This window comes from Lutjanus erythropterus, chromosome 13 (assembly GCF_056507025.1).
Source record: "Lutjanus erythropterus isolate fLutEry1 chromosome 13, fLutEry1.hap2, whole genome shotgun sequence".
NCBI classification, from domain to species: domain Eukaryota; kingdom Metazoa; phylum Chordata; class Actinopteri; order Lutjaniformes; family Lutjanidae; genus Lutjanus; species Lutjanus erythropterus.
Window position 1 is genome coordinate 19450248 of NC_139329.1, and position 14765 is coordinate 19465012.

Sequence of the window (14765 nt, forward strand, 5' to 3'; positions counted from 1 at the left end):
TAAACCACAGAACTGTAGAGTAACATCAGGCTTCATATTTGCACGCTCACTTTCTCACATCTTGTTCTGAGCGCATCATCTCTTCTACCAGCCATCACCTTTAAACAGCCTGGTTTTCCAGCAGTTCACACCATGCTCAAAATCTAACCCACCACTGATTATGTGTGCAGTATTTCAAATCAATTCCCAATCAGAATCTTAATAAAGGACACTAGCCAAAGTCCACTGGCCCAACTGAGGGGGCATGGTGACCATGGATGTTGCAGTCACCGTGAAATTCCTGCCCTGAATCATTTTGTTGACATATTATTGCTACTGAATTGGAGATTCCTGGCTCAAAGTGAGAAAAAGAAATCTTGGCCTCCATACATTTTGCAAAACAGGACAAAGGGGGCTAAGATGACTAATGGAAATCATGACGAAAGGCGTGTATTTTGGTTGTTTTCTGTCCACTAGTCTGAAAGAAGAAGTGTTACAGAAGCAAAATAGACCAAAAAAAATGACATGTACCTTGTACTGTACACTTTAGAGTGGTTGTCTTAGTTATGTTAAGTAATGCTTTTTAAGTCAGTGTTCTATACAGTGTTTGTGTGCAGAATTTGTTTTCTGATCCACCACTCCATTTAGCTGTCCAGAACACCATTGAAAGAATTGATAACCTCCCTTGACAAACCTATCGTGGCCCACATGGAAAATCAGTTGGTTGAGAGAAAAAGGTTAAATGAAGGGTAAAAGTACAGTTCTGTAGTGTTCCCTCTTTGTCCCATATTTCATATGAGACAGATAATGTCCCATCTCATCCCCTCGTGTTGCTATGCTTTAAGTCATTCCTCAGCCTCCTCAAAAAACCAGGGAACTGCAGAAAGTTCCAGAAAGCCCTGGACACTCATAAACACCAGAAATGATCTTCCAGTGACCCTGAGTTGGTCCCTTATTACCCATAATTCCACAATAGATGTGACTTTTGGGATTTCAATTTGGGCATTGTTTTCATCTTCACCAAGATAAGCAGGACCTGCAGCAGTGTGTGATTTGTAGCACAAAAAAATGCTTATGGGTTGAAGGCTCAGACGTCATAGCCAGTGAGCTTCAGGTCAAGCATGGTGTTTTTGTAAGCTTTGTCGTGCTTATGTAAGAAAATGAATGTTCTTTAGCCCCGTAACTTCCCTGCTTTGTGACCTGGCATGAAGAAAATGTAACCCCTCAGGTACAGTAAACTCCAGAAAAGCTTCAAATAGAAAGGAAAGAGTCATCGAGAGAATTTAAGTTTGGGTGGTGTGTGTACAAGCGTGTGGAGGAGCACACTCACTGACCTCCTCTCTGCGTTCAGATCCACCTCTCTGTATGTACCACCGGATCTGGGCCTGTTGAGATTTGGGGATACACTCAAGGAATGTGGAGTTGCTCTGCACCCCGAAGAGGACCCTCTCCTCCACCTGTCCCCCAACAAGACCTACAGAAAACACCACTGTTATTGATCCAAGAGTCTGTATAACAGTGTACAGCATGCTGGTTTCCTCTAGTGATTAGTTAAGTGATTCTTTATCTGACTGCTGGATTGTGTTTACAGCTTGCAAAAAAAAAAGACATCTTACAAAGACAGATAGAGGCTAAGCTTCCAAACAGAACAAAGTCTACATACTATCTGCTGTGTCCCAGCACTGACTGGCAGGGTCTCCGTGCTTGATGTCCTGTCTTCTGGCTCGTCTGGAGAACAAATACACAATAGTTTGAACATTTCTGATACCAGTGGTGGAATGCAACTAATTATGTAATTTACTTGAATTTCCATTTTATGCAACTGTATACTTCTACTCCACTATATCTTTGTGTCATATCCACTAAATGTGTCTGACAGTTAGTTAGTTAATAGTTACTTCTCACATTACAATTTATTATACCCTTCGTGTCAAGTGAAAATCGCGTATCAACAATCACAGGTTCATTCAAAGAGCAAAAGTATTTGATGACCTGGGAATGAGACTCAATCAACTATCTTTATCTAGAATCGCATTCTAAAAACCCCTTGGATTAGATGGAGGCTGAAAACAGGCCTGTTCATGAAAAGTTGACACAGATTTGTGATTCTTGTACAACAGTGATCTGATGACCTTAAAATATGTGATGCATTGCTGTAGATTAAACTACTACAGTATAGTAAGTGCAACTCTAAATATCTACAACAATAAAATGCAACATACACATTAATGCAGCTATAATATTAATCCAAAAACATCATAAGTGCAGTACTGACCATGTTACTGCAAAAGGCCCAGTTTTACTTTTAAACACTAAGTAATTTTGTGGTGATTGTAGATATATACTTTTTTATTCAAGTAAGGTTTGAATCTTAGCAAAATCATCTGTGCAGTATGACAGTTGCATAACCTCAGCACCCAACAAGTTAGTGACAAATTAGTAAAAACTGAAACCATATATTAAGGTCATCACCAAACATTCTTCTGATTTTGTAAAAATTACTTTTTTAGCTTCAGTAGCACCATCTGTATTCAACACAAAACAGGGGAATTGAATGCAACATTGAACAAGCAGCAAATAAAGGCAACAGTCATCATTTGATTTCCTATCTGACACAAAATTTACAAGATAAATTATGAAGCTCATGTAGAATCATTTTCAAAATAATCAAATAAGCAAAGCAAACAATCACATTTTCTCATACAAAAAATAATTGAATTCTGTTTTCTGTTTTTTCAACTATGAAATGTAGCCTGTGTAGTAAAGGAGCTAATCAAAGCTACACCTCTCACATATCCTTAACTGGCGTATGTTTTCTCAAATGTCAAATTTGCTTAGACTGTGCTGGAATGCTGTTGCAAACATGTGAAAAGTTATTTTTCCTCCAGCAACAATTTTTCACAATCACTTGAGATATGATTTCCTGTAAGATGACCTCTGATAACTGGTAAGCCCCAGCATCAGTCTCTGCTCGACATGTAAAAACCTAAATGCACGACAAAACTCCAGATCAAGTTAATGCCTTCTAAAAAAATGTCTGAACAAGGGAAACTGGAGTGTAAAGTTAAATTACCCCATGTCATTTGCAGTTTGATATTTGTTTTTCTACATAAATGTGATAGTGGAAGTGGTTAAACAAAAAAAATCTAGTTTCTTTGGCCTCTAGCTGGGTGTTGCTCACTTGGACTCCTTCAGTTTGTATTGATTTCACCTCCTCCACCTCCTGTCAGTCCAGTGTGATGGGACATCTGTAGCCTACACTCACTGACACTGTGAAGATCAGCTTTCAAAGAGCCCTTGAGACCAAAAGCAGGGCCTCCACTATTCCACAAACCATAACAGCATCCCCACTGGCCAATAATCTGGCAGTGTGACCTCTAACTGTAGGGTATGGATTCTGTGGAGCGTTGATTTGTGCAAGCAAGCACACAAAAAAAAACAGAAAACCCAGGCACACATACACGACACACACACACACACACACCTGCTTTTGCACCTTGAGGATACACTCTGGTGTGGAATGACAGTAACATTAATCAGCTGAGGAACAGCATCTCTAATCAATGCCTCAAATGGACTAATACCCTCTGGCATGGAAAAATGAAGAGGTGAGGAAAACCAAAAGAGAAAACACATTTACAAAGAAATCTGCCTGGCAGTCCCAGAACAAACAATTAAACCTGGGAACACACACACTCATACACACATACCATGAAGAAGTAGGGCAACAGAGGGTCAAAGCAGTTTACATAAAGCAGTTTATAGATCAACTTTTTTTTCTCTTCTTTTCTGGATAATGTATTTGCAAGTTAATACGCTATAAATTATGCTCCTAATGTCCATAAGTCCTAATAGCACTAAGACATTAATTTGCACCAACTCTATGTACCTAAGAGGAAGCACAATTAGAAGTGATTTTATACTAGTCAATTTTGAATTTGCATTTTGAGTTTTGTGCTTAAACATGTTTGTAAGTGGGTGCATGTTTGATTTTGTAATTTCCCATAAATGTTCTGATATGTGATGCAAATTTGTGCGTAAAGTTATCTTCTTAATATTTTAACCCACTGCGTTGACTGCCTGTTTTTACATGGATATGTATTAGGTGATGTGAAGCAGTGCACAATAAAGTAACTGAGGATGTACAGTGGATTGACATAGTGTAATAATTGTATTCGCTTAAATATTAACCTGTAAAACCTACTAATTTATTGATTCATTTTAAATATTGATGTTCCATTATTGATATTTTATTCATCTGTTTGTAGGAGTCTGGATTTGTGGACAATACCAATGTCGGGGTGTCTACATGTATCAGCAAATTAAATTTAAGTTTTTAAACATTTGTAATGCCACTGTTTAATTAAATTTAAGACCAATAAAATTTAACATCAGATGTGAAAACAAGCTGAATGAGACTTGCTCTGAAATACTGGAGTGAAAGGCTAAATGGAAGCACTGGAGAAAAGGTTAAAATTAGGTAAGGCCACAGAAACTGCCGTGTTTACATTTTCGCTAGTTAGCTAGCTCCTCTATGGCACCCTGACAGACCACTATGGTGGTCACCAGGGGACCGCAGCTCACCACCAAGTTTGCAAACACGACTAGCAAACACAAAAACAGGATGACAGAGGCATTACAACTTAACTATTGTTGATTTTGCCAAAGATGAACCATATAGGCATTTTGAGCTTGGAATGAATTTTAGAGCATGCTCACAGCATTCAGTAAATAAACAAAAATAAATAACACCTTCTCAAACAGGATTTAAGACTATTTATACTTTTTATGGTCTTTTATTAGTAAATCTGAATTTAGGACATTTCAAATCGGTTTATGGCTTGTTCTTATTTTCACAACAAAGATGTGAAACAGTTTCAAAAATCAACACTGAACACATAGCCTTTCTTATTTTTGGAACATACAGAAAATTACAGATTTGAAGTTCAACAATCCTACATTTTAAGTGCACGTAGGCATCCATAGGTTCTAAACAAAACAAAATAAAAAAAATTTCAGTTTCATGCTCTGTGTGATGGGAATGACAACTCTGTAGAGTGAATATATATTTTCGCAGCCAGGTGACAAATGATACCAGGGTCAGGAGTCAGGGTGCTGATATTGTGCATGCCGGCTTGCTGCAAAGGTTCTGCTACACTAGATGGAACAGAGTTTCAGTGTCTGTCGTACCTCTTAGATGCAGGGATGTATCGAGAGCACGTGTGTCCATCCCAGGCGCAGTAGGGGTCTCTTGCCAGGCAGCATTCAGCGCAGGCGTGACCGTACAGGTGACATCTGCTGAGTGAAACCTGGGCGAGGCCCTCACTTGAACCCACGTAGAGCTGTTGCTATTGCGAAACACACACCACACTCTGCTTCAGGGAAGGTAAACATTCATATCAATTTCAAGTTCAAGTTTATTATCCAGACAGAAGTCTGTTTGGTTAGACCTGTTGTGACATTTAGTTTTTCTTCCCCTACTAAACTCTTTAGAGCTGCAACAATTCCTTTATTTATTAATTAATGTATCAAAAGATAATTAATTGCCAACTATCTTTTTAGTCATTTTTCAAGCAAAAATGCCAAATATTTGCTGGTTCCAGCTTCTTAAATGCAAAGATTTGCTGCTTTTCCTTGTCATTTGTGATAGTACATGAAGACACTTTGTGTTGTTGGTTGTGCAGAAGAAGCAATTGGAAGACATCACTTTGCACTCTGGGAAACTGTGATGAGCATTTATCGATTAATCGTTAAAATACTCTTAAGATGAATCACTAGTTGCAGCCCTAAGACCCATCATCATTAAAAAATCTCCTCAGGGTTCTTAAAAGCTTATGAATAACTGGGGGTCAAGGCAATATAAGGAGAGATTTTAAGGATTTCTTAATGTGAGGAATTTTTACAAATGTGACTCAAAGGATCTGCTCTGACTCGCCTGCAGTTTAAGAGATTCCTAAACAGAACTTCAAAACAATCACGGTGAAAACACGGTTGAGCATGCACACACACACACACACACACACACACACACACACACACACACACACACACACTCAGGTCAAACACTGCTGGAGATTAATGGAAGCTGTGATTGGGGTTGAAGTGTCTACTGACACCTCTGACCCTCAGATAATGAGGTAGAAGGGGGAGAGGGAGATACAAGAAAATGAATGAGGCTAAAGAGAGAGAGGAAGACTGAAAACATGAATGAACTGTGGGTAAAGAAACAGTATGTCTGGTGCCATATCAGGGACATGCACACGACTGAATGCATGTGGCATGAATGGAGGCAGACAGCAGAGAAACCATGCAGAAAAATGTGGGGGGGGAAATCAGTGAGAATGAGGCCGAACCTGTTTTGAAGACATCTCCATGCTGAGGATGGGAGTGGGAACCTGCACAGAAGTAAAACAAACTTTAACACCAACTTACACACCTCAATAAACATCCTGTATATTGCTGAGGCACTGTTGGAGTAAAAACAACAGATGAGTTTGTTTATTAATAGCTCAGAAGAGGTTGTTTAAAGAAGGCATGATGAATATTTTTGATGAGTCAACTGTCCCACTGGAGAACAGTTGGCATCGTCTATCAAAAAGCAACGTTCGCAGTGAATGAAAGTGTGTGTTCTTGTGTGTCTGGATTTGTGTATTTGTGCGCGTAGCTGTGTTGAGCACCAAACCTGGAAAACTTGAAGTTCTTCAAGCACCACTTCCTCTGTTGACCAATTCTCCTGAGTGATGCTCACCACCTTCAGAACTGAGCCAGCGTCTACGACAGGGAGTGAAGCAGGAAGGAGGAGGGAGAGGCGATTGCGATAAAACAAGCAAACCACACAGCATGTATTTTTCATTCAGAAGTGAATAATAAAACCAGCCAGGTATGAGCATTGCATCATTTTTATATCAAATGAAAATGAATACTTCTGTAGACTCACAGCTTTCTCTAAAGCACTAACAAAAAACAAAACAAAAAAAATCACACTGAGAAGACCCTGAGAAGAGCTGTTTCCAAAATCACATACTATGCACTATATATGTTTCATTTTGGATGCACTGCTCACCTATCGTGTCATTTTACTGTAATATTTTCCAGAAATAGTATGCACCTCACATATTATTGGTTTCATACTAGGGTTTCTGACATACCAAGAAATTTCACGTACTGGATTATCATAACCTGGGTATGACTAGAAAACTGAGATGGCATTCATGTGTGATGACATTGGTGCCCATAACAGATATTTCATTTTTTGAAACTTGACTTCACTGTATAAATTGACCTCTTGTGACCTCTTGGATAATCATAGCCTCATGAAACTTCACACCTACAAACTACAGACCTCAGGCCTTCAGAGTACATATGGATTTCTTAGGTAAATTGACAATAAGGGGCTTTCTAGGCAATTCACAGAACAGGAGTACCTGTGCTATACCTACAGAAATCTCAAATGTTTATGATACCAAATAATAGCATTTTATTCTATGGTGTTCCTCAAGGTCCTTGTGTCTTAATGTGGTATTTTGGCCATTTTTAACCAACTGTCTTTACAAAAATTGTTAAATCTTTCACGAAATTGCAGCAATAAATGGTATCAATCCAAAAAAAAAAAAAAAAAAACTGCCATGACTTATGAGACATGATAGAGAATTGTATTGGCTATCATATGCTTTCATTATAATGTCCTGAGCCCTTATACACTACACTCTATTTTCAAAATTTGAATAGACACCTAAGAAAACACAATGTTTTATGACCAGAAAACTAGTGCTGTCCCCCACCAAAAATGGGTCTATGGAGGAGAGGACTGGACTGGGAGAGTTAAGAGTAGCCTAAGGACAACTCATAGTGATGTAGTGCCCTCTGCTGGACAAATACAGAATTTCAACAAACAACTGGGAAGAGAGTTGTGTGTCTCACCTGTTCCTAGGAACATGACCTCATACTGTCCATCCTCGGCCATAACTCTGTCCACCACAATCTGTGTCAGGGTGTAGTCCACTCGGACACGTGTGAACAGAGGTCGGCCAGTCAGAGGGTAGACAGAGCGATACATGAGAGGGTGGAATCGAATGAAACTGACCACCTCATCTGGGAAGTCTTTGGTGGTCTTGATCCTTGCGTCATATGTCTTGCTGGGACACTGAAGGACAAAATTAAAAAAAAAAAATGTTGATTTCATGAAAAATTTCACAATCAAGAGATGGTTTCACCCCTGAATGTATTTAGGGACCATTTTTCCTATATTTTTCAACATCTAATTGACAAGAGGTTTCTGTCTAAGAATTTCCTTGTACACGTCTCCCTCTAGTGGTCAAATACAGAACAGCAGGAGACAAAAAAACATCTGGAACATGTGTGTCATTCCTGCTCCTTCTTTCTGCATACACTATAGCTCAAACACAGTGTTCACTCAGTTGTACACCTGAGGCAAACACCAAATTTTCTATAGATTTCTTTCCCTCCCTTGATTACGTTTTTTAAACAAAATGAAACAAGAATCTGATTAACATGTCAAGTGACCTCATCAAAGCCAAGGTTATGTCATGCATCATAAGGCTGCATGTGCAGATGTTACCCTGCAGCATCTTGAACATTTCACCTTTGAATCCAGTGAGGTGCACTTTTAAATCAGGCCATGTTTATTATTTTGTAATTAGTAAGGGGGTTGAGGATTTTATTCATCTACTTTGTGAGAAGAAAATCATCTTAAGCTAGGAGAAACGCACCGTTCCAGGACGGGGATATGGTATCCTCCCCTCGTATTCTACCCAGCGGTGATCAGGTCCTTCCTTGTGGGCGTATGGTCCGTTAAACACAGCCCTTATGTCCGCCATGCTGTACACACACACTGCTGAGCCACGGAAAATGGAGCTGAGAGGAAAGTGGAAACAAGGGATCAAGTTAAAGCTAAGGGACTTAAATGAGAGACCACAGGTGGTGCTGATGATGGTATGATGAATACTGGACTAACCTGGAGGTGGTGAAGACTGCATACACTATAGGGTTTTTGTCATCTCTGGTAGGGAGTAGAAAGATGTCCTCTGTAAGGGAGAGGGGAAGCAATATAAAGATTATTTGTTTTTATTACCTTTATCTGTACATAAAAGATTTTATTGTTATCTTATTTATAAGAAGCAGTAACTACAGTTATATATAGTGAGGCAAAGTCACTGTCCCTTCCAGTCAATGGCAAGAGACAAATTATTTCTTGATTCCATTTGAATTGTACAATGAATTACAAATAAGATGTCTATCAATTTAAAAGCTAATTTTACAAGGGACATGACTTCACTTTTCTGTTGACCCTTCCTAAATCCCACCCTTTTTTGCTCTGTGCCACAATAACTGTTGAGTGAACTTGATACAAACTTTCTCTTTTTTGTGTAAAAGTGACATTGTTTGTTGCTAATGTCAGCAACATGCTGGCTAACTAGCATGCTAATATCAGTTCTTCAAATCCACAATCCCTGATTTGACTTTAGATTGGAATTGTTTATTTAAAATTTGTTTTAGTACAGCTATGCCATTGTTTGAATCTCAAGTCTTGATTTGTAAAGATCAACAGATCATCGGTTTTATGTCCTGACAACTGTCATTTACATTTTCAAATTCTTTAAAAAGAAGTTCGGACAAGTACTGGACATTTCAAGTAGGTGGGCATGGACAGAAAAAAAATACTCATAGAATTTGATTTTGATTATTGAAATTGAAAGCTCCTTTCAATCGATTTTCAGTTCAATGTGGAAATTGTGACACTGCTACTAGCTAATGTTAGTAAAATGAAAGCTAACTAGCTAGCTAATGATGACTGTAGATCAGGGAGCTAGATAGGTCACATTTGCTACTTTAGCTAACTTAAGCTGTGGATATACAACTGTATATGGCTTTTACAGGTCACCCAGCCACCATATTTTGACCATTTTCAAAACTTGTTTTTCTTGTCAACCTCGAAAAGCCAAGCACAGACAATAAGTATGTACAGGGCAGGAGAATGTTGACTGATGCTCAACTGTTATTGGCACACAGAGCTAAAAGGGGCAGGACTTAGAAAGGGTCAACTGGAAACTCAATCCCTTTCTAATGTGCAATCTGAAGGAAGTTTTTGAAAGTTTATTGGCCTACATTTTCACTTTTTATTCTCTCAGGCACTTACTGAGCTCATCGAAGTGTGTGTCCACACCGTCTGGTCCAGGGATAGAACACACAAGTCTGGCTTTGAGGAAGGTGGTCCATTTATTGGTCAGACTCCTCAGCCCACCCACATCATTCTGAAACACAACCACATACACTGTAACAAAACCAAAGTCAGCACAGTGCAGCTGTCCAACATGGCCAAAATACGACCACAATTAATAATACATACTTTTTACTTAAGCACAGAGACATGTAAGACACAGAGACAACACACAGCATTGGAGCCTGACTCAGATTTCCTGCACTAATTAAGAAAATAAACAGGTGAACCACATGCCTCAAGTATGGATCTGCTTATTTAACTAGCACAAAGGAGACCTTCTTGTTAGGATAATGATAGTCAGGAGTAAATGAAAAGGGAGCGTAACAGAAAGGAAAACATCAATGGAGAAGAGAAACAAATGGAAGTACAGCATGTGGGAAGAGAGCACTAAAATCAAGTGAGACTGCAGATTGTTAATACCGGTTTTATGTTTGCATATGAATTGCTATTTAAGTGGCTGCAACCTTTGATTGTGCTATAGTAAGAGCGTTCAAGTACACCTCTTTGTAATGCACAGGCAACTTAAGAGAACCTCCCTATTAAAGTTGGCCAGGGCACTAACTAAGTGGTATAGAAAAGATCGTTATGGTTCTACAGACACAAAAACACACTTTTGTTTAAGCGACCAAAAAAAAAAAAAAAAAAGAAAAAAAAAAAGTAAGCACTTAATGAGGATGTTTCACAATGGTGATAATCTTCAAAGAGGATTGAAGTGAAGTGCCCTCATTTCTTTTATATGCAGGGAAAAACGCACTTACAGATAATGAAAGTGAAAAATACAAAGACCAGCAGAGAGAGAGAGAGAGAAAGAGAGATAGCTGAATGAGAATGAAGAAGAGAAGGCTGTAATCCAGAGGAATCTCCTTCCAGTCTGCCTTACAGCTTACTCCCAAGTCATAAATACACTGAAAGCTTTTCTCTAAGAATGTAGCAATAGACCTCCGAATGCTAATAGCAAACTGCTGCGTGGGATAGTCCCATTTGGAATGACTAATGGCATACTGTACGGTATACTAAAAGTCCTCAATCATGAATCTATCCTGATTCTGCCCTCAGTAACCTGTGCAGTGCCACCCAACCTTACAGTTGTTTTGACATGCTGTAGAACTTAATGAGCACTGAAACATGATATGCGTCTCAAATGACTATCTAACATCTTAACAGAGGGCATAGCTGCGTTTCAAGTCAAAGAACCAAGAACTTTTAGTCTTATGGGCTTCTTTTCAAGGAACTAAAATCTTCTTTCAGCCCATTGCTGTCCCGCAAAGACCAGAGAAATTAGTCCAGTGATGTAGGGCTGTGATGGCATGATTTTTTTTTTTTAATACAGTGGCAAAGCAACATATTCCAACAGGATGATGATTTACCACACTGCCTAAAAAATGATGTTTTATTGGAGTGAAGGAGTGACAGTGCTGCTCATAATGGAGTGGAAACTTAGTACTAAGTTGTCAGCCTGGCAGTAAATGTACAGTACAGATTACAGTGTGTCAGTTAATAAATACTGCAGCTTCTCAAGACCAATACCAAAATTTCCAACAGCTGGAGTATGCCCCAGAGTATGCTGAGCAGAAAAGGCTAACATTAAGCTAATGCTAACACTAGCGTTGTACCTTGACAACAATGTATCCCTTTCAGAAGCTTTTATTCCTGCCTTGAACTGTGTGTGTTTTTGAATACACGGTAAAATAAATTTATAGTGACAAATTTAAAACCAATGTCCTACATGGTTATTTATCCATTCTTCCATGTTGAAAACAGTTGTTGTTGCTGGCAATCCCAAAATGCCTTGACACTGCAACAGTTAGCCTGGAGGAGATTCAAGTCATGCTGCTATTGATCGTAATTTTGGGTATCATACAAGTTTTTTCTGATACCAGTGGCAAAACAATACTTTTCAAAATGGCCCTGGATGCAACTGATGTGCGTTTACATGGGGTCACACAAGCAGTCGAAAGTGCATCCCTCCACTTTTAAGAGTAACCTGTCACCAGTTGCGTTGGACAAGCGCAACGTAATCTATTGTAATGGTACCACACGTGCGAACAAAGTCATGCAAATTAAATCTCCCCAGGGTCAAAATATATTCCTGAGATCTGAATGGTATGGCTACAAAGTAGTCTTTCTCTATCATTTTTAATAGACAACAAGATGCCACAAAGACCATTCAACTACATCAACCTTGATGACAATACAGGCATAGGCAGCACTATGAATGCCCTGTCAGCAGAGCACAAAGGGGCTAAAAGCATGATTTACTGCCCCTGACACACTCTTTCAGATGACCACAAAAGAAGAATGTAGCAGGAAGGCTTCCCCTTAAGGGGACATAGAAACACCTCTGTAGTTGCCACTATGTCTCACCTACTTTAATTATACCATTGAAGCACCATGTCTCTCATTACTAGCTGTTTCTCAGCGTCCTTGAACAGCATCCTAGTTGAGGTTTTCATTCTTCCATCCCCTTCTTTCATCCCTCCCTGTCCACCCATCTGTCATATCCTCACCTCACCTCCATGCCTCTGTATACCTCCCACTTTCCACACCTGCCTTGTGTAATATCTCACCTTGCACACACGAGCCACTCGGGACACGATGCTCTTGTCGCTGCCTTCCCACGACACCTCCCGAAAGAAAAAGTATATCTTATCATCATCTGGATTGTAGGTGTCTGCAATGGGATGAGCGGATATAAACCTGGCCTCTGAAGACACAGAGAGGAAGAGAAAGATGAGAGGAGAGTGTTAAAATAAGTCAGGTAATGACTTTGCCATGCGGTGCAGCCTTGAGGTGGCATTAACACTACACTTAAGGCATGTTTATTTACAATCTTGCTCTATTCCTGCAGAAAGACCTGATTTACTGCCATTTCTATTTACAAAGCTAAAGCCTGGGCTGCACATAAATCTCCCATACAGTTTGACTCATGGACAAATACAGCAATTGCCAGAATATTTAGGTTAGTTTAAAAGCAGTTCTGTTTACTTTTCTTTGATTTTCAGCCTGTCTACTAATGTCTGTTATGCAGCAGTGCGGCACAAAGATCATCCTTTAGCTGGAACACCCAGACTCAAATATCTTCCCTAATCATGTGTCCCCAGCCTTTGAAACAGTATACAGATCCTTTAATTAAAAGCTGTAATATCACAATGTAGATATTTCCCCCAAAACCTTACTTAAAGCTGGGTTAATTTATTCTTGTCTAGCAGAACAAGCTGTAGACACAACATTGACGCATTGGTTTTCAATTTACACATCAAGCAGACATGGAGCCAGATGAGCCTTTGTTAGCAGTTGTGTTTCTAGACACACAATGAATGTAAGACCAGTATTAACTCTTGCTCTGTTTGGTCTCTACCAACACTGAAAATCTGGCTCTTTAGTTGCAAAATGTTCCATTATGATCACCAGCTGAAACTTTGTTTATCTGCTGCTTTGGTGAAAACAGTTAGTTAAGACACTAAAATTGATGTAATGGTCGGGTGTACCATTTTTACACCAAAGTCATTGCCTCTGCTGTAAAAATTAACATGTCCATCCAGTTGAAGTTGGAGCCAATAAATACCCGTGACTACAGCAGAGTCATTAGACCCGGAAGTGAATGTACCCTTTCATACTGGAAAAAAAAAGCCAGATGTCACTAGCTGTTGTTGGATTATTTTGTCCAGTGTAAAGGGGACTTATGAGTGACAGGATTCATGTTACACAGTTATTTTTACCGGTGCATAGTACCAAATAAGTGTAGTGCAGAGAATAGTACAATATTTGTCTCTAGTAAAGTAGTGGTACAGTAGATGTAGTAAAGTAATAAGGAGCTTATGTATTAAACTTATATGAAGTAAGACATCAGAAAAATACATTCAATTAATTATAAGTAATTACTATTTTATGACATTGAACAATGTGATGAGATGGTGTTAGAATAAGGACAGTGAAACTACACGTGATGTAGGAAATAGTGAGGAGACTGTCAACAGCATGTTGCCATCAGTGTCCCATTCACCAGGGAACCAGTCCAAAGTGTTGCAGTGACATTACATCAACATTAGCTCAACCCCTGGAAGCGGAGCCAACCACCAGAGGGTGATTCCCCGACTGGAACGGCTAAATGTACGCCTGCTAACAGAGTCGACAGAAGGTCATTGTTAGTCCGGCGGCACTGAAAAGACGTTCCACAGGCTCACAGGGACAGAAACACTGCAAGAAATGACGTGCTCTTTCTCTCTGCCTGCCGTGCACCAACACATGCTGTATACACACACTGAGACAGAGACAGAGAGACATAATTACTCCAAACATCTCTGACTCGGTGGTTGTGAAATGTGGAGACCATGTGTAAGGATTTAGATCCTCGTGACAACTGTTGATACACGACAACCCATCAGTGGCTGTAAAACACTCCAGACTGGAGATGTATACAGAGGGAGGAGACGACTCCCTTCTCAGCGATGACTGTGCATGCTTGTGTGTCTGTGTGTGTGTGTGTGTGTGTGTGTGTATGTGGCTATGTGGTTGTGTGACTAAGACCATGAACTTTGTGGCACAC

General features: G+C 39.5%; 1 protein-coding gene across 1 annotated transcript in view; it reads right to left on the bottom strand.

Annotated features, from left to right (window-relative positions):
• Positions 1–14765, bottom strand: part of sema3d (sema domain, immunoglobulin domain (Ig), short basic domain, secreted, (semaphorin) 3D) — a 43127-nt gene that overhangs the window by 7423 nt on the left and 20939 nt on the right. Inside the window, exons 8-17 of the mRNA XM_084733521.1 lie at positions 12787–12923; positions 10136–10250; positions 8954–9023; positions 8709–8853; positions 7900–8122; positions 6662–6750; positions 6333–6374; positions 5170–5327; positions 1643–1707; positions 1314–1453 (exon numbers count right to left, since the gene is read on the bottom strand). Of these exons, the coding sequence (XP_084589647.1) occupies positions 1314–1453; positions 1643–1707; positions 5170–5327; positions 6333–6374; positions 6662–6750; positions 7900–8122; positions 8709–8853; positions 8954–9023; positions 10136–10250; positions 12787–12923 (1184 nt within the window). The remainder of the gene's footprint in view (positions 1–1313; positions 1454–1642; positions 1708–5169; positions 5328–6332; positions 6375–6661; positions 6751–7899; positions 8123–8708; positions 8854–8953; positions 9024–10135; positions 10251–12786; positions 12924–14765) is intronic.